Source organism: Bolinopsis microptera, chromosome 6 (assembly GCF_026151205.1).
Source record: "Bolinopsis microptera isolate Bmic1 chromosome 6, MBARI_Bmic_1.0, whole genome shotgun sequence".
Classification (NCBI taxonomy): Eukaryota; Metazoa; Ctenophora; class Tentaculata; order Lobata; family Bolinopsidae; genus Bolinopsis; species Bolinopsis microptera.
In genome coordinates this window covers 20,730,761-20,754,483 of record NC_087077.1, presented here as the reverse complement: position 1 = coordinate 20,754,483, position 23,723 = coordinate 20,730,761, and the positions used below count along the sequence as shown (strand labels likewise).

Genomic DNA, 23,723 nt, shown 5'->3' with positions numbered 1-23,723 from the left:
ATATTTAGGTGTAATGAGATGGCTGAATACAGTAATCCACTCCGAAAATTCAAAGTTGTCTTCCTCGGCGAACAGAGTGGTATGTTTGATTACTAGATTAAGATATTGAGTTTTTGACTGAAAAGCATGTCGCTTACAAAATGTAACATTATGCTCGGACTGGTGTATATCATAATATTGATTTTAAATAACTTGTTACCTTATTGATAGATATCTTTACGTATTCGATAATAATGTCTTATTAATATAATATGTAAGTTAATATACGATTCAACTTAATTTCAGTTGGAAAAACCTCTCTAATAACAAGGTTTATGTATGACAGCTTTGACACCACTTATCAGGTACGCAAAACCAAGTTTTTCTGTTTTAAAATCTGATCAGCTTGCTCGAAAAACGAATTAGATAATTTGTAACAGCCAGACCTGTCCACTTGTACTTTATCTAGTGTATGATATATTATGCTGTACATATTGTTATGCTATTGTTGTGTGATGATATCATTATGTTGTCATGTCCATCCAGGTTATGTATTTAGCTTATTTGAACTTCTATAATGCTTGTGGTCACTGGATACCTATCCGTACCCAAAGAACAGATTTGCAGTTAGCCATCTTATAGATAACTAGACTCGGATTATTACAAAGTGGCAGCAGCATTCATAGAATTCGACAAGTCGATATCGAGGATCGATTAAATTTAAACAAATTCTTTAATAAATAAATAAATAAAGTAAAACATTAAACTTATATTATATATATTATATTCCTTTTATTTGTCACAACTAACATGAACACACCAGGGTCCCACAAATTATCACCAGAAGCCACATCTATTGAATACCATTATATCGGCAGGCTACGATTGGTATTGACTTTCTGTCTAAGACGATGTACCTGGAAGACCGAACAGTAAGACTACAGTTGTGGGACACGGCGGGACAGGAGAGATTCAGGAGTCTTATCCCATCTTATATTAGGGACTCTACTGTTGCTGTCGTCGTATATGATATCACTAGTGAGTACTGACTACTTAGTATACACTATAGCAGTGTAGGAATCATGTATTATATACATTTTTATTACGACTATATTATGTATTATACATTATTATGCATTATTTAAAGGTATTATTATTAGGAATAAATTATGTAGTATACACATTATACACCTTGCCTCATTACGAGCAGCCCTCGCTGGAGCTATTCAATATTAAACACAAGTTTTATCTGTTAAAAGACAAGTCACATGCTGCATCACAAGAAAAAACTCCTATAATAACCTCCTAAACTCAGATGCAAGTTCATTTCAACAAGTCAACAAGTGGATTGACGACGTGAGGACAGAACGTGGACACGATGTTATCATTATGTTGGTGGGCAATAAAACAGATCTCGCTGATAAACGGTCAGTCTACTTTCCTTAATCTACTTTTATTGAAGGATTATTGCATATTATCAAAGAGTACTTTTATGTATTTCTCACAATTGCATGCGTTAAATAAAATATATCAATACTATTGAGTAAGAGGTATCAGGTATGGCAATCTTTGGCGAAAGATTTCAAATTTCAAATGGCCCAAGTTCTTAGGCCGCTTATAATAGGCCAGGCTCAATGAAAAAATCTGGTGAGGCCGGTTTTCAGCTGTTTTATTGGGCATGAGATCATGCAGCAGCTTCTAGAAACTGAACTGTATCCATTTTACTGAACAAATTTGATTTTACATTTGATCGTATATATCCACCTACATGATCACATAATTTTCACCTGTAGCTGTTGTGAGTTGAGGCCCTTTCCGTATTTCAATATCACACCAACACGTCAGTCAAGTAACTAATAGAATAAGCGCACTGCTGCCAACCACGTTAAATGGGGGGGGGGGGGGGGGGGGGGGAAGGGGAATTTAGCGGGACATTTAGCCGGATATTTCTTTAAAAATGTATTTCCTATATACCCTGAAATGCATATTTTTCGTCAAAAGTTGACTTAAAAATGTTGAAAAATTATGTTTATGTAATCATATTAATCAGGGTAGCATGAAACGTAAACAATAGTAGTTTCCAGAAAAACTTTGGAAACAATTTTGACTTGGTAAAAAGGTTTCGGTCCGAGTCATTCTCGAAACTTATCTCTGAAGGCAGGGCCCCGCTTCCGAGCTCCTATTCCATAGAAGACTAGAGGCTTGAATTTTGAGATCGCATTACAAGGGGGAACCTTGGGGCTTGGAGTCCAAAATCGTTTATCGAGGGGTGAGTGCGGACTTCGAAAAACTAAACAAATATTTTCGGCTCATAATAATCAGGGTAACATGAAACGTAAACAAAAGTGATTTCTAGAAAAACATTCGAAAACACTCAGAAAATTTTCTTGATACGTACCTCTGAAGGCAAGCTCTTCGCTTCCAAGCTCGGTTTGCATGCTTTCCGGAGGCATGCTTTCCGAGATTGAATCGCAAAGGAGAAGCCTCGCTATGTTATGAATATAATTATAAGCTATTTTTAAGATAGGATCCTTCCGATTGCCCAACATATGCGCAAAAAATTCTCATAATGTTTGTACGCCAATGTCCGCTAATGTCCCAAAAAACACGTACGTTGTCTCATAGAATCCAAAAAGGACAAGATATTGGCGGACATGTCCCCCCCCCCCCCCCCCCCCCCCCCCCCCCCCATTTATGGAATTCCATTTACTGGACCCGATAAATCGCAATCGGGTACATGAGTTACATCAAAGTGCCGCAGATGATCAAATAAATGAAACCAGAAACGTTACGGTGAATGGACATTGAACAAAGAAATGTATACGTTAATTCCATGATGTTATCATTTTATCTTTCACGGCGGTGAAAACATCTGTTTTTTTGAAGAGCAACCTTTGTAAAGATTAATTTTGCATAATGCTGTGTAACTTTATTAATTGTAACTCTAAAAACAAAGAGAGTTCCCACCACACATCTGATTACGTTGCTCAAGAGTCTTATCTTGCTCAATTTAAAGATGTTTTGATAGATAATGGAGTGGGCTAAGTTAAAGTTACGTTTCAACTCTTCTCGCCAGTAAGCTTCTTTTTTCCAGTAGTCCTGATAATAACTTTTTGGGTTTAACATCAGGAGGGGAGGTAGGGGGAGGGTGGTTGTCATATCTCGTGAGATGAAGTCTAGAAGGGGGAAGAATACTTCTTTACATTGTACATCTCAGTTGTGGCTCTTCTGTTTTAACAAATTTTATGTTTAAATTTCTTAATTTTACCTCTAAATTCAAGGACGTAAACTGTTAGAGAAGAGTTTTCATTAAGAGTTTTTGTTTCAGTGACAAAATTTAACTGTATTTTTCACCCTCTCATTTACTTAGGGGGTTAACGAAATCCTCTTAAATCAATCTATGGTTTAAATTTAGAGAACAGTCTTGTCACCCTAACTGTATCTAATGTATAATCTGTAGTCTGTATTTGATAGTTTAAAATATAAGTAACTAATGTACAGCCTGTAGTCTGTATTTTATATATCAATGTATTATATATATATATAAGTAACTAATGTTTTTATTAGTTTTATGTATAAGTAAAATATCTCAGTCCTTTAGCTTTCTTAAAGACTTTATTAACCCATTTATGGTGTACTCACATGGAAACCCTTTACAAATACCAATATATGTACAGTACAAAATAGTGCAGTATTAATATATAGGATTTCTTAAAACATTAATCAATGAAACACAGGTTTCAGCTATGCTAGGGGAGGCCGAGGGGGGGATCATGTGGGGACCACATATCCCAGCCTCCAAGGATACTCAAAGGGCACAACAAATCAGCCTAGAGAAACAATCTGAAAGAAAAAAAGCTCCAGAAAAAGAGTGTAATTGCAGGACGCCTCGAAGTGCCCCTCAAAGGACAATGGCGCTTGGCCAAATGCATAGTATACCAACAACCGTTATAACGGCATCTTAACAAGGAAAACGCCTAATGGGATTGAGCTGAAAACATTTTAAGACACGGTTACAATCATCGACACGGGATAGTTTTAAGAATTCAAAAGCACAGACTGAGTACCGAGGTTATTCAAAATAGATATGGGACATCAAGGAGAAGATGATGAATATAGCATAGACTGGAAATTATTACTAAATCGAAGAAATATAAGGCGGAGCGGTGCATTGTGGCCTCTGCTAGAACGAGAAAACTATACATACTTAAAACCCCAGGCATTATTAATAAAGATCAGAAATTATTTCTAAATGTAGGCACTCTAGGAAATTCTAGTTTAGACATATTTAGGTAGTATTTATTAGTTATTAAGGATTTGTATTATTTATAATAGGTTTTAGTATAATGAGTAAATAATTGTTTATTAATTGTTAATTATAAAATTTGATAAGGAGCACTGAGTAGTATTTAAGTTTGCCATTTTTATGTTAAGTAGTCACAGAAGATTGCTTTTTCAAACATGAAAACTTATAGATTGACAATTGCATAGTTTGCTTTGTACCGATATTTCATGCTCCCTAGCTACAGCTTAAAGCCCTTTTTCTATAAAGAAGAAAACCATTTGTGTATTTTATATATAGATATATAACATATAACCCTTGTTAATGTCAGCTGTTTGGAGCTCAAATGAAAGTTTATCTATGGATTGAAATAACCTCCAAACTACAGTAAAACAAGTTACATGCCTCTAAAATTCTAAAAAAGCGGTAAATAACTAAAAGGATAAATCTACAATTATTGCTTGTCCACGATGTCTTAAGGCTTTGACCAAGGGATTTGTTGAATGGAGCTGTTTTCGAAATCAACCAACCACAGTCTGTGATACAGTACGGGACCAGTTTAGAACGTAGAACCAGAGGCTGGTTTCAAATACATGTTCCAATTGGGATACAATTTAAAACCCATTTAACACAAACGTGTTCCAGCTGACTGATGACGCAATTAAAAATGATTGCCGATAATGAAATATTAAATACTGAATAATTGCGTTAACCAAGACAAGGCCGAGTTAGTACCGTCCCACTTGCCTGTTGCAACATAGCCTCACAAATGGGAGTAGGGTAGATACGGATAATAATAATAAAATACAATGTAAGACATAAGACGTAGGAAAATAATTACAAGAATACAAAAAATTAAATAGAAAAAAAAAAGGGAAAACAATATAAAGAAATGTGTTTTGACGGAAGGAAAAAAGTCTTAAAAGGATAATGAGGACAAATGGAGAATAAGAGGGGAAATTATAGGGGGCACCCAACTGTTGGTAGTGCGGTAATTATCGTTAATTATGAAGTGGTTGGGGTCCTGTGGGACGCTTATTGAAGCGCAGCTTTATTAAAAAGTGGTAAATTACAGTACTTTTTCCCTTCTTTTATCATTGGTAAATATTAATACCGTAATATGGTGGTCAAGTAGCGGGTTCAATGAGTTTTAGGAGAACCTGCAAATTTGCATTGACGGAAACCACATTTCACAACAACCTTTCAATGATGAGTTATAAGATACGAAGTCTGGTAAACCAAAGGTTAGAGAGTAAGTGGAGGAATATTAATTTTGAGAAAGCGCGAAACTTAGGTGCCCTCAAAAATTATCTGATTGGAGTGGACAAAAATCGAGCTGCGATAATTGTGCATTGTAGGCTCATTTTCATTATCAACAGTATGAAAGATTCGTCAAAATAAGAGATTTTGCCCCAACCGCTGTAAATAATATCTCAAATCGATTGATCGAGTATGCTTTTTCTTAATAACTTGGCAATTTCCATTGTCCTGACCTATTAAAATTCAAGACAATCAACCATTCGAAAGGAGAGTGATTAATTGACAAAGTCTTTAAATCCAAAAACATGACCAATGCAAGCTCCACTTAACAGATTAATATGGGCTCCCACAGAATGGCGTTCACTATTTCTATGCTGCTTTTAATAACAGCTCAAAAGGAAAGATGAAACTAAATAAGACATGGTTTTTTGAAAATAATATTGGAACTGGAAGAGTAAATACGAAAAAAATTCGTCGACTAAAAGAGACTCGTTTAAGCTGCGATGTATTATAAGGTTTGACTTTTATTTGAGGAAAGAGTTTTGAGTTATAATCAGACACCGAATGAAATCAAAAATCTGTGATAATTGAAAAGCAAAATTTTATAAGGATCCAATGATACCACTGTGTATCCAGACGTTTTTAATAGGTATCTGAGAACGTTTATTAGTCTTTAAAGGAGGGAATACATGTCTCCTAATGCCCTCTCTAATCCCAGGTATTAGAGTTTTTATTAGGAGTTTCTATCAGACTGGAAATAAAACACCAATTTTAATTTCTGAATCACACAACTCTTTTATAATTTAACCGCGAAAGTTCAGCCGGATGGGGGATGAGTAGAAATAAAATTTAGTTCCTGGTCAATCTCAGTAATCAAAAAACAACTGATCTACCTATTATAGTGATAGTAAAGTAAAACTGATCGACTGACCAATAACGCATCTATGAATGAGTAATAGTGTAAAATAGATGAATAAATCAACAAATTGTGTCTCCCACCTGCTGCAATTTGTGAGTAATTCAATCTCAAGCCACTACACAATACACACTACACTATTACACATTACAGCAACACTTCATGGTGCTGCATCATGTACCGTAAAATTAAGAACAACAGGCCAGATCACACGTTTTTCATGCAAGTAGTGAAGTGACGAAAGAATCCAAAGAAGACGATTTTTTAAACCAACGATTCAGTACTGCAACGGCAATCTGCATCCAAGGTATCAAGGGTCCGGACTGTGAATAACTTCACATAATTTCACTTTTCCGTCAACAGGATGGTTGAACACACCACCGGCACCCGTCTCACATACTAAAATATTTTAACAGCTATATAGTCAGGCGGTGAGTAGTGGTTTATAATTTGGTTCAATGATTTCCTTTATGACATGTCAAGTATCATGACAAAGGACGGATCAGTTCAATGAAATCCAATATTTTTCACAGATCTGAGATCTACATTATATAACATGACCTGATGTCCCTGGCCAGCAAGTCTTTCTGACATTTTTCACTGCTAATGAGGTTATATTTAAAAACGATTTCAAGGCGAATCTTGACGTTGTGACGTCGTGACGAGGAAAAACATTATATTCCATTTAATTTGTAAACTTTTGGAGAGATGAGATCATTCTAGATATTATGTTAATTCATTGAAGATACCAAGAGGCAATAATCCATTTTTTTTTCAAAAAAACTATTTTGAGTGGATCCTTTCTGACTGATTTTCCGAAAAATGAACAATAACAGGGATTTATCTGTTCGGTTTAATAGAAAGTGATCTTTGAAGTGAATATCACGTGATCCGCCCTGGTGTCCACTCTTTAGAAAGTATCTTGTGTCCTTTGCCTTCGTGTCCGGATCCCAGAACTTGTAATTTTTTATGTCTTAGGGAACTACGAGACTTTCTAGAATCTTAGTATGGAAAGGAGTTGGCTTAGAAGTATATTACATACCTTGCTAGAAGGTAATAATATACCTTTCACAAAAAAAAACGTCAAATTATGTCAAGGAAGAAACCAGGAACGATTAATAATATATTAAATTGATCATGGTGCACATCACGTGCATCACTAAAGTAACCGTGTACTGTCAGCAGGACTATAGTGGTTAGTTAGAACAATATCTCATCTTAAGTATGAATAAGTGTAGTTTAACCTCACGTACTGTCAGCTAGGACAAATATAGCACATGCTGTACTGTTCGATAGTTATGATAAAGCTAAGAGGTTAATCATGGACATAATTAAAATGCAGATAATTCTCGAAATTCCCTAAAATATTTGGCTTGAAAAATGCAACAAGATTACGAACCAAAAGGCATAGCAAAAACAGCTGATGTATCAGCACACAAGATTCAGGACAGTAAGCAAAAGACTGGTCACTAACCGCGAAATAAATCAACCTGACAATCAGTCGTCAAAAGTCTTAACGTGATGAACTTTGAGTTTTTATCAATCTTGTAATTGGTTATCCGCCACCAACAGTCTCCTTAAAAAAGGAGTTCATTCACGCGATGTACATTCACTTCTTATACTTAACTGCAGTATTTAGATACCGACCCAGACAGCTAGTGCCTTTAATTACAATACATAAATATAGCTCTTGATCAGGTAAAGCAGCTCCCACTATTGAAAATCGCTCCCGTGATAATAAGAACCCGATAATCTGTCCAAATTTAATGGCTTTAAAATAAGAATTTTAAATCACCTCGTACGATCAAGCTCAACTCCTTATTTAAGTAGAAACATAGGTATGCGACGGTGTATAATCTTTAAAATGCAAATTTTAAAACTATACTCAAGCAGCTTGACGACAAATCAGCTCAAATAGTAACTTTAAGTGGTCAGTCGCATAACAAGTTCGTGCGGACGATTACAATTACATCTCTCTCGGCGAATATCTTATAGACATATCAAAACCTATTAACCTTTTAATCAAAGACTTGCGGAAATTAAATCTCTTCTTCATTTTCGCTGGTACGTTCAGATAAGCGATGGCGTTGCGTATATCCACGGTACAAGGGTACGCACAGAGACTAAAGACTCAAAATGTGTTTTTAACTAGAAGCTAACATGATCAAAATAGTTTATTAATCAAATGAAATGTAGATTTTGCAACTCAGATTGACTATTTTTATAATCGGTGCTTCTTAAATCAATAGCAAGCACGAAAAAAAGCTGTGCCGCTCTGCCCACTGCCGCTGAGGATGTGAGCTATGAAATGAACGTGAAACTTTCTTCACAAATATCTTTGCAGAGATTTTCGGGAAAGCCCGAGTATATAGAACACGGTGGACATGGCAAGTACTTGTGTAGAACACCCTGCTACCGCAGCCCTGATATATTGCCAGGATAAACCCTACAACACTAAATCTGACGTTGGTGAGTCGTCTCGACGTAATGGAGACAGTAGATGAGTCTAGTATGAGAGGTATGAGTATGCTGCGCTATAATTTACATTTAAAATACGCGTTATTTTGCAACGACGTCGCGTCGTCATATTAAAAAGAATTCCAGCCAAAACGGGTCGTCTGGGGTATGAAGTTTCTAATGCGTTTTTTTTGAGATCCTAACCTGGAGTAATGATTAATTTCGTTCAAAGAATGTTATATTGACGAAATAGTAATATTCTCAATGGTTATACTTTAAAATGTTCACCAGCTGCATTTTGATTTGCTCGCCATTGGTAATATTATGGAGAACTCCGTGCCAAGGAGTTGGGGGGAATAAATAAATTGAGTATACTCATCACGAGTTCGCTGATTCGGCCGTAAAATATTGAATATGGATCATGCCTGGAGGAGGATTATTTGAAAACATATATAAATAAGTGCAGTGATAACGAAAAAGTTTTGTTTTAGCAGCGAGCTTTTCAAAATACCTGTGATAAAAAATCGTCTTCAGCGTGGGATCATGGGATGTTGCCCCGGTCAAAATAACGTGCTTGATATTTGACGTATAAAATGGTATGATGTTATTTAGGTTTTGCATTAGCAAGTTTTGGTTGGATTGGGCTGAGCGGCGAGATCTATCCGCAATTAATGGGCAGGGGGGTCTTTATGAAATTTCTCTCGAAATTGATTTTTAAAGTTGTTTCTAATAGAAGGGGAGTGAAATCTACCTGCTACTTGGTCCCATGGAAAAAATTTTGTTCCTAGCCGAAAATTATTGCCGGTCAAAGTTCAGCAAGCGCTCAATTGTTATTGTATTGCGCGGAGCGATTTTCAAACGCGCGGCCCTGCAATCGAGTCTAAAAATCCATCTTCCTCCTACATTTTTTGAGCAATCAATCACCTTGAAACTTTCAGGATAAGTATCTAAGGACCTGTTAGAACTTTTGCTTGTTTTAGGAATATCGAGATATGCTTTACAAAAATTTTTTATTCGATTTTGAAACTCTTCTCTTGGACCCCCCCCTCCCGTCCCCCCCCCCCTCCTCCTCGTTTTTTGACGAATTTTTCAGGTCCAAGATTTTCAAAATCGAAAAAAAATTTAAAAGGCCTATCTCGAAATTTCTAAACGAGCAAAAAAAAAAAAAAAATTATTCTAAATGGTCAATAGAACTTATCCTGAAAGTTTCAAGGTGATTGCTCAAAAAGATGTAGGGAGAAGATAGATTATTTAGACTCGATTTATCCAGAGGCGCGCATTGAAAACGCTCGCGCAAATACAATTACACATGAGCGCTGACCTTTGACCTGAATAATTTCGGCTAGGAAACAAATTTTTTCGCATGGACCCAAAAATAATCTGGTAGAATCACCCCCTCTATCAGAAACAACTATAAAAAATCATTTCGAGAGAAAATTGCATAAAGACCCCCCCCCCCCCTGCCCCCTTAACAAGTAAAATGGACGACATCGGACCCCCCCACATTTTATTTTTGGTCGAATTGTCGAAGTCCGTGGTGTGCTTTGTTGTGGCCTTGTGCAGTATTATAGTAGCGGTATTATATCAAGGTGGGCATAGTGACTACTGACTGGCGTTGGGCGATTGCACCTAACATTACACCGGTAAGAAGTTTCCAATAGTCCTCGATTTATGGTATCAATCAATAAATTCCACTTCGACATGCGGCAAAACTTTCGAGAATGCACCATTTCAAGATTAAGGTTGGATAATATAATCTGCAGAAACGTCGAGACAATCAAAATAAAACACATATCCGCCTGATATCTCTTCCTTTAAGAGATAAGGTTAGTTCACAAATCAACGGGCAAGATTATCAACTAAAAATAACTAATATGCAATTAAGTTATGAAATATTACCCATCGTTCATTATATGTTATTGTAACTTACAGTTACATTATTCAACGTTTTAGAGAGTTTATTCATGAAATATAAATATCAGTTGGTCAAAATCATATTTTCAGGCGTAAGGGATTTTGCTTTACGAGCTTTGTCGCATTGAAAAACCAGCTTTCAATGCATCTAATTTGGTAGTTTTTTCTCTAAACGTGAACCGTAACTTCAGATAATAGTAAAACACACCAGACGGACATGTAAACTGTTCTAGGTGCGATATATTTTGGTAAAATAGTGCGATTCCGCACCCGCCCACAAACTTCATTATGAGCGGCAGATTTTGGACAAAAAACATCTGCCAAATTTTCAGTCTTTAAGTATTTAATTCGGTTTGATTATTCAAGTTCAACACGTAGTATTATAAAGTGTTGCCTTATATTACACTATTGTTATATTTTAACACGACAATTCAAGATTTTCGGCATTTTTAGTTTATTTATCGGACTAAGTTATACCAAGATTCTTCCTACTGTATTAAAAAACGATTAAAAAAATATCTGCTAAAATTGTAAAAGGACGCCCAAAAAATTGACAAATATTGCCAAGGTTTGTCAGTAGCTTTGTAGGTTCATAAAACAATAGAGATCTGCCTGTCCGTTACTAATAACATTCGATAAGGTAATTGAAGTAAGTAATCAATATTATTACTTTTAATAAACTAAAAAGACCTTCACAATGCAACATGAAGTTCCTACTCCTAGTCCTACTCATTGTGTATTTGTGCACGTTGGCGACTACCTGAAGTAAAGTGAGTCAATTTCATCTGTCCGACCGAATTGCGATCCAGCTTGACTATTTTACAAGTTTATTCAGTTGTAAAAATTTCACCCCCATTTGCCGGCCGGCCGCAAAAGGCCCGGCCATCTCTACGCGCCGAGAGATGGCCGGCTTTTGCGGCCCGGCCCGCTAGCGGCGCGATCAATGGTCCAAACACACACAATAGTCACGCAGAATTGATCTCACGAGAATTATCTCAGATTGAAATAACGAATATACTATGAGGCTCTCACCTGGCCCAGTGTACGTGGCCCAGTAAATATAATCCTTACGATTGTCAATCTCATATTCATCAGCGTGGCACTTTGAATTTATTACGATGTTTACAGATTGATCACGAAAACCACCACCAGTGACCTGATCTTGCCATGATAGTGGAATCTGCTAGATTGTAAACTAAATATATAACCATATTTATTATGCAACCAATCATATTCAATTATTTAATCAAATCGCGGGCAATAAGTCTGATAATTTTTACATAGATTTAGAATCTAATCTACAAATTGAAGAACGGTTGACAAATTTAATCATAAGCATTCTTGCTCTCATAAGAAAGAACTGTTGTATTGTGTTTTTCATTAGAATCACCAAACAATCTCGGGTACTTCGAAAGAAAGTCTTGAGACTTTGAAAAAAATATCTTGAAAACTGTGCGAAACATCTGTGTGACATAAGTCAGGTAGCTGTGTTAACAAGATAGTGAAAGGAAGTACGAGAACGAAATCCCATGATGTACTCAAACGTGGTGAAGATGCTGATCGAGAAGAGTTTGCAGAACTCCGCCGAGTCCCGGCCCACGTAATAAATATTCTAAATTATTTTTATTTGGTGGGTAATACTGATCTCAAGGAAAGAGAGTCGGTTTTCATCTTGGGAGGCAAACAGTTTGGCAGGAAGACTAAGGACGTAAAGTTTATTTCCAAAAATGAGAGCCGATATGGTAACTCTGTCAAATAGATTAACGCGAGATGAACGCTCGAGTGCAATCATGAACTTGGTCGGTCCTTTCTTATTAAAAGATTATTCTATGAACAGTAAAATGTTAAGACTCATACTAAGAATAATAGTATATAATTCATTGCATTCTCTACAAAATCCTTTTAATATTCTCCCCCTCTCCCTATTCTGTCCTCCCCGAATGATGAATGATAAAACTAGATTGAACAGCAGATTCCACGTTCGCGATCGCCAATTTGAATTATATTCAACTTTATAGAGATTAGTTCTGCACTGCCTAAGATCCTTGTCACAATAAAAATGACAGTAACACACGTTAACATCGAACGTCTATCCTAATCTGCCAGAAGTAAAGGAACAACTTTCCGTTTTACATCACCGACAAAGAAACTGAAAGACATACGTAAATTTCATGATTTATTTGAGAAATGACGATTAAAGGATGGCAAAAACTCTAGAATTGGCTACTCTAGTAGCTATTTTGAGAATCATTTTACCTGTAGCTGTGCGTGCTCCTTATAACAGGCTGTTATGTAGAGAATTACTTTAGTGTCCAGTAAAATTGGTTTCGTTGGAATGATGGACAGGGTTTAATCCTGCCTTCCGAGACATTAAATGGCGTTATAGAGTCTGCGACAACTGCTTAAACTGTCCCTTCATTCTGTCAATGAAATAATGAAGGAACTAACTGGGGGTGTGTCTGGCAACTGACAAGGTGCCAATCAGCACATTCCCGGTCTCTCTAAGACTAGGTAATATAAATTACACGTGATACTGATCACGTTGGTAAACTGATGGATTTAGGATGTTCAGCACAGTAGCATGACACCCATCTCAACTGGGGACCAAGATAAGATAATGACAAAACAATAACAAGTTACTTGGACCTTTCAAATAGATTAACCCTCGCCTTATCGAAAGAATTAGAAGGTTCGGAAATTTTCCCTGAGCCCGCCCCAGAGGTCGTACTGTACCTCATTCTAATTGATGGTGATACACGTTTTTCAGATCACAAATTTTTTTTATCAAGACACTTATTTTACTTCAGGTTTAATCCAACAGCCACATTGTTACACGAAGTGCAACCAGCCAATTTGAACAGGAAGCCAAAGGAATTTTATCTGGCCCATTGACGGATTAAGGAGTGTGTACCATACTTTCTTTCGCCCGAGACTTGTGCTGCACTTGTGCAGCTCTCATTTAACCCTCACAACCCGATTTCTCGAATATTCGGCTGAGTAGAACGGGGGCCTGCATAGACCACTCATGATCCATAGCTGAACGTCAACGACGCCCGCCCCACACCCGAGGCAGACAGTGGGATTTTAACTCGCAACCTTACGATTGTAAGGCTGGCGTTCTATAACCAACTGGCGCTACCTGGCCGTTAATATATTACGAAAAATTAAATCCCAATTCTATACAAGGAAATCTAAACTTAAAAGATTTAATTTTTAGTTTTTTGTGATTATTTACTTTTTGATTCAGAAAAATTGGGTGTGTGTAAGAATTAACGACAAGTATATCAAAACAATTATCCAATTTAACGCAATATAAACTATAAGCAATACAATCTAATGCAATATAAACATACATGTAAACCCTATCAAAAAACAAAACTCACAAAAGAACATTTCAAATTTCTTTAGTGAATTACAAAGATTAAACAAACTTTCTAACTCTCGAGAAGAATAGATAGCTTAAAAAAAACAGTTAAAATCACAGATACCTGTTCATGTCTCATTTCCAGACGTGTTCAATACTCAAACGCTAATAAACAATTGTTTCATGCTGGATCAGTTTTACTTCTCACTCAGCCTTCATCTTCAGCTCACACCCGTCAATCCACAACACCCTCTTCAAATGTTCTCTCAACATCAACTCAGCAGGAGTCAGGATATTATCCAGACAGATCCCTCTTAACGGAGAGGTCGGTGTACCCTCGTATACACACACACACTTGGGCAACTCAGGTCGAACACTGAGATCCACAATGTGTAGTCGGTGTGTTCATGTATTGTCACCATTTTCATCAACGTAGTGGGCAGAACATATTCCTTGGGGATATCAGCAAGTCGTTCAACTTGTAACCATTCGAGTCACGTCTTGTTCTGCATTCTTTGTCTTGCCGCTGTGAGTGGCCATGGTCGCTGCCTTGACGAAGCGACTGGGTGATCAGTAATCTCCTGGTGTCCAGAGAAACCTGTTCCAACCTTTGGGTTCATCATTGTTTTTGTCCTTTGTGATGAATATTTGAAGCCTCAACTCTGTTCGCAGCATGGTAGGGTAGTTCATCAGGTTTCGTCATGTCCATTCGTAGTCTGAGAGTTGGTCATAGCTCCGATGAGTGTTCTCGCAGTACTTCATTCCGTGCTTGGTGTAATCAAGCACCAAAGCTGTCCAGTGACTCGTGGAAAAAAAAAAAACGTAGTGTAATGGAACAGACCTCCAGTCCAAGATCTCCTTTGGGTCCAGACCTTTGGGAAGACTTTGTTCTTTCAAATCCTTCCTCGCTGTTTTTAACCGTATGTAACATAGCCAGGACGTATGATGCTAATTTGGTCTGTGGGATGAATCTTGTCCACATTCTTCCTTGATGGAAGCAGGGTCTTTGAATGGTCGTATTCGGTGAGATTAAGGGTACTGGCAACCATAACCTTCACTGTTGATTCCTCTAGATTGCTGTTGCCCATACATTATGAAACGATACCTTGAACCTCAATACGTCAAAGTCGCTCTCCAAAGACAAAAGGATCGTCCACAGTTTTACAGTGAGGGGCATCACGTGTTTCTGTGTCCCTGCTGGCTTCTGTCACGATAGAGTTGCTGCGTGGAACTGGAACCTCACAAACTCCAAACTCCGTCCGACCCAAGACACTTCCATCATCTGCCATGAGTCGAATGTTCGTGGCATGAGAGCGCCAGGAGGAGGAGGGGTTGCTGCGAATACTTGGACCAACATCTTAATTGAAATCTGGAGGGTTTAGGCAGCTTTATAGAAACCAAACGATGAAAGGAATTACTCCGACCTAATTATCTCTAAAGCTGCTATAATTTCCTCCCTCTAAGTAATTAGGCTTGTGTGCTGCAGATGCTGAATGGCGTAAAGACCACGAACAAACCTCCTGGCATAGACATACTGATTGGATTCCTAACGATAAACATAACCCATATAAGATATAGAGGATAGTACCTGACTAGTAGCTATTTGCTGAATCGGACGATGGGGTGATCCCAGGTCGTGAATGCTGATTTGATTGTAATTTACTGCTTCGGTTCTAATTGTTCCCTAATGGGCTATTATTGTGAATAACCTGTACCCAGTAAAACTTGACTAATGAAGCAACTCGATTCGATCAGGACTAGCCAGGATTCTTCTTTGAGGGGGGCCTGTCGCGAGCAAGCGAGCCGACCGTCCAATCAAGCTGCGAAGCGAGCCAAGCTGTGGCAGGGGGTCTAGGGGCGCAGCCCCCAGCGGGTCCCAGGGGGGGGGAGCCCCATGGCGGGGCTAGGGGGGCGCAAGCCCCACGAAATTTTGAGTTTGCGAAACAGGGTGTTTTAGACACTTTTGGCAGTAAAGAAATTTGTTAGGACAGCAATAAACTGGGATTTGACAAGAATCAAGTACTCCGAACATTTGGTAACTTTCACAACAGCAATCTGCATTCCTCCAATCAGAATTTACGACTTACCTCATGCCTCAATCGTCTTAAGATATTTTACATTCCTACGGTCTAGGGGTAAACTATTGTCTATAATTATAGAAGTCTTCTAGACTGTTTGCTTGGATTTTAATGACATATTATTTACTATTCCACCAGATTCAAATCTTGTTGACTGACTGCATATAAACACAGCCCAGTTACCAGGCGACCATGGGCTAGGGGGCTTTATCATTTTATCTGGGTTCGATTTTTTCCGGGGGGCTGTGCCGCCCCCCTAGCCCCCCCCCCTGCCTACGTGCCCAGTCATCGATCACTATCAGTACAAGATTCCTATCTTCCGTTTACTTTTCATAGTCCCCCTGTTTTGTTTGACTGACTGCAGTCTAAACCACAGCCCAGTTACAGGCGACCATTGGACTAGGGGGCCTTATCTTTTTTCTGGGGTTCGAATGTTCCGGAGGGGGGGGCTCCGCCCCCCTACCCCCCCCCCCCCCCGGCAACGTGCCTGTCATCGATCACTATCAGGTACAGATTCCTATCTTTTTTCCGTTTACTTTTCATAGTCATGTTTTGTTTTCCTTCTCAGTTGAAGGATCTTCAAGGGAAAACAAGTTCTTTTTCACTAGACTCGAAAGAATTTTAGAAACTCAATTAAGAATAATATTTTCGATATGGGGAAATTTTTTATACTCCGAATCTCACATACGATAAAGCTCATACGAATAAAGCACATACGAATAAACTCAATATTGCTTTATTTGTGATAGGCTTGCATCGCAATTTCAAATCGCGCTTGATAGAAAGCGATTCTGGTCTAACACTCAGACTGACCCACGGACCAAATCATCTGGCAAGACAAAAAGATTGGGATTCCCTACGATAAACATACCCCAAATAGATATAGCGATAGTACTGACTAGTAGCTTTTTGCTGAATCGGACGATGGGGTGATCCTAGTCGGGAATGCAGATTTGATTGTAATGTTACGCTGCTCGGTTCTAATTGTTCCATAATGGGTATTATTGAATAAACATGGTTATCCAGTATAAACTTGACTAATGAAGCTACTCAGCGCTCATCAATCAGGTACAAGATTCTATCTTTCCGTTTTATTTATCATGGTCATGTTTATGTTTAACCTTCTAGTTTGAAGTTGAAAGATCTCAAGGGAAACAAGTCTTGTCACAGAGCTCGAAAGAATTAGAAACTCTTTACAGATAATTTTTCGATATGGGGAAATGTTTTATACCCGAATCTCACAACGGATAAAAGCTCATACAAATAAGCACATACGAATAAAGCCTCAATATTGGCTTTTTATTTGTTATAAGCTTGCACGCAAATTTTCAAATCGAGCTCCGATTCTTGGTCTAACACTCTAACTTATGGTCTAACGTTATGGTATAATCTGATCTAACTTATGGTCGATCAGGTCGGCATCACCCAGCAAAAAGAGGAAAGCCGGATCAACAACAAGAAACCGACGAGTAGACGGCCCCGTACCCAGGTGGTTAACTTTGGTGCTAACAACTTAAGGGGAGCCGTGAATAAGGCCCAAGAAGTCCACTGAGAATTCAAGTAAACATTTTAAGAAAATATTTAAGGTTTTAAGCATAATGGGTTTTGTTTGATTAATCATGTGTATATATGATTAGAAACATATGTTTATTGTTTAGCTATGAATCACAGAAAGCAAAAAGAAAACGGGAAAATATTTCGAACGGGAAGTTCTTGATAAATTTAAGGGAATTTCGTTTGTTAACCGTTTTTTCTTTGAAACGATTCCAATTTTCCAGCAGAGAAGTATATGATACAAGCCCAGCGAAAGATCTTTTGAAAACTGAATATCATACACCACAAAAAGATTGAATGTCGACCCTCTTATTTCATAATGAAAGAATAATAGTAATACAGTCCCCCGCAGAAAACAAATCTTAAAACAGCTTTGAGATCAACTGTATAAATTGTATAAAAAACAAAGTGAACAGTTGATGGATAAACGACTTAAAAAACCGTTTCCCGAAATTGGAGGTTAAAGCACTGGCAGTCAAGCGTTAAGCGTTTGCGTGATTTTTATCGACTTTTTCGACATGAACGATAAAATATTCTATTTAGATACACTGGTAGACTAAGAATGACAGTGGTGTAAAATTGCAATGTGCTACTCTCCTGCTGCGTTTCAAGAAAAATTCGATTCAAATTAAACTAATGTCAATATGACCAGCTTGTCAGGCCTCTCACAGCGAATAATTTCCGACGAACTGTCCAGATTTCTCGTAAACCCGGGATTTAAACCTTCCTCGTCCTCGCCAAATTTCAACATCCGGATGACCTATATTTTGACTTAAATCTGCTCGAAGGTTGTAAATAAGTCGGTAAATATGAAGTCTCGTACGAATTAATACAGCAAAGAAGCCCCAAGAAAACCCGTCACAGATAGGGAAGAAAGTAATGAACAAAAACAATTGGTCTTCGTGGTGTTGATTAATGATTAAAAACGCTCGGTATCTCGTCCCAGGCTGAATCGTGAAGTTTTATTGTAACTATATCGTTTTGGGATTAGTGGGTTTCACGTTAAAATTGATGGACCATGCATGTTTAAGTCACCTTTTTTGGTTTGATTACAACTGACGCATAATTAAGAATTAACAGTAGGAGCCGGCCACTGGCGGAGCTGAAGATGATCACGTGCGCACTGTGATGTAGTGGCACGATCTCATGAGTAATTACAGTGTTCACAAAATCAATAAAAAATATGTGTCGTCAGGAAATTAATTTTAAAAGTTCTATCCAATCGCGATATTGACATGACGATCATGTTTACAAACCAAATTATTGATGACATTAAGCATGCATGTTGTGGATTTTGCTGGGGGAAGGAATGCCTGGGCGGGTTACGACCCACCATTTTGAAATTAACAAAAGTTTCTTGTCCCAGATTCGAAGGTTACCAAGAAGAAGTAAGAAGAAAAAGAGCAACAGCAGAATCTCAAGAAGCTTGAAGATGTTTAAGAAACCAAACCCGACGAGATTGTTCCTTCTAATTAGAGACCCTGTTTGTGGCTGACATGAAGTTGAACAGTTCACATGAGGCTTATAAAAAATAGAAATAAAGGTAGATAATGCTATTATTTTAAATAACTAGCTCGTTCGTTAGGTTTGTCGTGTCCTAAAACAGAAAAAATGTTTTCCCTTTTGTTATTGAAAACAATATTGTTTAATCATCCCGGTAACACACGTTGAACCTGCGCTAGCCGCAATGTTCATTGTGAACTGAAATGCGCTTAGTATCACCCCAAACTCATCCACGAATGATATTTGTCTCTTAACCAAGATAGCACATCAGTAGCCCCCTGGTAGACTGCAGTACCCCTTCAGACCTGCAGATGAACTGCTGCCCGTCCCATCTAAAACAAAATGATCCTGATAGGATAACAGTTCCCCCGACTATCCGGAGAAGAACCACCTCCTCCTGCACAGGCTTCGCCAAGAAAGGTATGTAGCGCGAGATCTTGAATACACTTTTTACATGGTTTGAAAATATAATCGTTATACATCTAAATATAGATGAAGACCTGAAAATAAATGACGTACCCATAAAATCGGTAACAAATATCAAGAAACTGTTGGCTTATAATGTACATAATTGGCTATGTGGCCGATAACTATTTCCACTAAAAGATGACTAAATGTCTGTCTTGCAATGGTTAGATTAAAAAGAGGGGTAAAAGCTAACGAATTGGATCTAGTTTGATAGGAACCGTTTTACCGGGAACTACTCCGGCCCTACCAGACGTTTTTACTATTTTATAATTCTTACGTATTGCTTGCAAACTGATAGACCAAATACTCCAAGGGTATAATATGCAAATTTGTGATGCAGTTTCCCTTTCAGTTTCCCTGAATCAAGACAAGAAGGTTTTTATGACCGAATACCAAACGTCTGCAACAGAGGTTCCTCTCCAGGACCACCTGCCTCTCATTAACCAACCTCACCCCACCCCCGGCTCCATTCCACGTGTCTTCACACCCCCCACGTGTCTTCACACCCCACACGTGTCTTCACACCACCACGGGAAGTCTTTCCAATGCCCTACCTGCCCCTCCAGTAACGCACGAAGTTTGTTGCTGTTTCCTAACAGTAAAGTGTCGTCAACCAACAACCCAGCCAAGCATGGGGACAAGTGAATTACCTAAACGCGAGAGCAGCACCATTTGCTCCCAAATCTTCTTCTCTCCACATTTTCAAACAGTAATGTTGACAGTAGGACCGTACGCCATAAAACCACCTGTCAACACCCCTATTTCGCATTCCCAAAGGCCAAGCGGCACAAATCACGACCACAAATACCAAAAATTTCCATTAAGCCTGCTAGAATTTCTAAAGCAGTATATTATCCAGAAGAAAGTTTTGAGGTAAATGGATCTCTGATCAAAAAACGGTGGAGGTCCCAATCCACATACTTCTCCTATGAACGCTGACAGATTCCTGAAATGGTAACTAACCATTTTTATGCATATGTTTAGAGTTACAGTCGCTAGATAATTAATCATACAAAAAATTCAGTGAAATGGTTTAAACTTTAAATCGCTCTTATCAATACTGCGTTGATATTTGGTGAGGTGCTATTAAGTGGTATAATTCAACTCGATTTGATACCTATAGATTTCTATTATGACAATGACCATAGCTGCAATTTGTGTAATCTGCAACTCCTTATAAACTCTCTTTAAATACTCTTGTAAATTCTTTGTAAACTCTTTGTAAACTCCTTTGTAAACTCTTGTAATCTTTTAAAACTCTTTAAAAAACTCTTTGATAAAGACTATGTCCCACAGAGAGGGTGGTGAAGGTAACATTACACCACGTCCGGACCTGACCTGCAAGTACCTGTTTCCTGCAAATCCTCTCTCTGATCTCAGGAAAATGAGCCTCCAGGCAAGCTTCCGGAGGTACATGGAAGAGTTGGGGGCGCTGGTAATGCCCACAAGTGGGAAATACCATTGATATCGGGCTATCGGTTAGAATGCCTTGGTTTTCCCCATTTTTTTTTTTATTTTCCTATTTCATTAAACAATTGTTTTGTTCTACTATATCGGTGAGAGAGGTTTCTTAAAATATGGCTTTTGCTCTATTGACCTCATAACACCGGTCAAAATTAGATAGTTTTTGACAATGTGGAATCTGATTGAAAAGCGAGACCATTTTGATTTTTGGGCAGCAATAATTGTTGGACGTGGGTATCGAGAGAAATTGGTCAAATTAAATCGAAATCAAATCAAGAAAAATGGCATTTACATCATCACTACATCTAAAAACAGATGTCTCCTAATTCGTTGTCAAAAAAAATCAAGGGAAATTTAAAACGCTAATCAAGACATGCCCCCTGCAGAAACTGGAACACTGAAAGTCTCCTTTCAAGCGATACAAAGATCCGCAGGAACTTCTTCCAGGACAATACGAACAACATATTTTATTTTGAATTATTCTTTCTACCGGATATTCTCTTTTCCCATTTTCTGCGGATATATTTATGACAGACTTAGTCTTGTGATCCCCTCTCGTGACGCCAAATACTTTGATAATAAACGTGGTGCGATTAAGGATTTTCTATAGAAAGGGATTTGAACTAGTTTGCTAACTAAAACTCAATATCATGAATATGTTTATCTGTTAGCTGTAATACCATCACTGATTTTTAATGCGCTTACGGACAAAAGATCCAGCCGGAAAAATCGTAGGTGTACTGGATAAACATAACCATAAATATAAAGGGGTGAAGTTTTAAAAAATTTTTTTAAAATTAAAGAGGGAAATTTGGTGGGGGTTTAAAGGGGTCAACAACTCAACAGATATTGGTACTGAGACGTCTTATAGAGGGTGTCAAGAGTCGGAAACTGCCAGCTGTTCTGACATTTATAGACTTTAAGAAGGCTTTCGACAGTGTACATCGTGGGAAAATGCTAAAGATTCTAGAAGCTTACGGCATTCCAGTCAAAATCGTGCAGCTTATACGGCTCATGTACGAGAAGACAATGGCCAAAGTCCTAACTCCAGACGGAGAAACTGAATTGTTCGAGATACTTGCAGGTGTGTTACAGGGTGATACCTTAGCACCTTACCTCTTTGCAATAGTCATCGACTACTGTATGAGGCAAGCCATAGGCGATGATGCGGAGCGACTTGGACTCACCCTCGAACGTAGAAAAAGCAGAAGAGTGGGGCCCAAGATCATCACCGATGTGGACTTTGCAGATGATATAGCACTTATATCTGAGGACATGGACAAGGCTAACGAGTTCCTGCTCAGAGTAGAATCGGCGGCAGCAAGCGTGGGACTACACATAAACGAAGGCAAGACCAAGGTCATGACACTGAATATGGAGGATCGATCTAGCGACCTACAAAGTCGATCCGGGGAAGCCATAGAAAATGTAGATGATTTCATCTACTTAGGCTCCTGGATTGAGAGCACAGATAGGGAGATAAGGGTTAGAAAGGGAAAAGCGTGGGGTGCCCTACATAGACTGAAGGATATCTGGAAATCCAAACTGTCAAAGAGCCTAAAGATTAGATTGTTCATAGCGGCTTGTGAATCAGTACTGCTCTACGGATCAGAAACCTGGACACTGACAAAGGCTCAAGAGAAAAGTTTGGACGGGACATACACAAAGATGTTGCGTATGGTGCTGGGTATCTCATGGAAGGACAAGGTCAGCAATATAACTTTGTATGGTAGCCTCCCAAGGCTGTCAAACAAGTTACGAAGCAGGAGATTAAAAATGGCGGGACACTGCATCCGACATCCTGAGCTACTTGCCAGTGATTTAGTCTTATGGGAACCTACGCACGGTAGAGCACAGCAAGGCCGACCAAGACAAAGCTACTTGTCTATGTTACTGAAGGAAGTTGGGACAAACTCTAAAGAGGAACTGCGAACCCTGATGCGGGACAGGGATATATGGAGGGGGTTTTCTGGCGTAGATCGGACTTAGCTCCGACATAGTAGTAGTGTAGAACCTTCTCGCAGTGCAGTGAGTGCTCACAGTGCTAACTCTTACTGTGAGACTGTAGAACCTTCTCGCAGTGCAGTGAGTGCTCACAGTGCTAACTCTTACTGTGAGACTGTAGAACCTTCTCGCAGTGCAGTGAGTGCTCACAGTGCTAACTCTTACTGTGAGACTGTAGAACCTTCTCGCAGTGCAGTGAGTGCTCACAGTGCTAACTCTTACTGTGAGACTGTAGAACCTTCTCGCAGTGCAGTGAGTGCTCACAGTGCTAACTCTTACTGTGAGACTGTAGAACCTTCTCGCAGTGCAGTGAGTGCTCACAGTGCTAACTCTTACTGTGAGACTGTAGAACCTTCTCGCAGTGCAGTGAGTGCTCACAGTGCTAACTCTTACTGTGAGACTGTAGAACCTTCTCGCAGTGCAGTGAGTGCTCACAGTGCTAACTCTTACTGTGAGACTGTAGAACCTTCTCGCAGTGCA

At 38.6% G+C, this 23,723-nt stretch overlaps 1 protein-coding gene across 1 annotated transcript; it reads left to right on the top strand.

Annotated features, from left to right (window-relative positions):
- Window positions 1-7: 7 nt before the first annotated feature.
- LOC134817509 (ras-related protein Rab-6A-like) lies at window positions 8-21,240 on the top strand. Its single transcript, XM_063826651.1, has 6 exons — window positions 8-79; window positions 286-344; window positions 858-1,017; window positions 1,295-1,406; window positions 14,318-14,497; window positions 21,072-21,240. The coding sequence occupies exons 1-6, from the start codon at window positions 19-21 to the stop codon at window positions 21,238-21,240; spliced, it is 741 nt and encodes a 246-aa protein (XP_063682721.1). The 5' UTR covers window positions 8-18.
- The last annotated feature ends 2,483 nt before the right edge of the window (window positions 21,241-23,723 follow it).

Coding starts and splice junctions, on each gene's coding strand:
- LOC134817509 (XM_063826651.1), top strand. CDS start 19: ATGGCTGAATACAGTAATCCACTCCGAAAATTCAAAGTTGTCTTCCTC. Junction 80..285: donor CTTCCTCGGCGAACAGAGTG/GTATGTTTGATT, acceptor ACTTAATTTCAG/TTGGAAAAACCTCTCTAATA. Junction 14,498..21,071: donor AGATCCCTCTTAACGGAGAG/GTCGGTGTACCC, acceptor TATGTCCCACAG/AGAGGGTGGTGAAGGTAACA.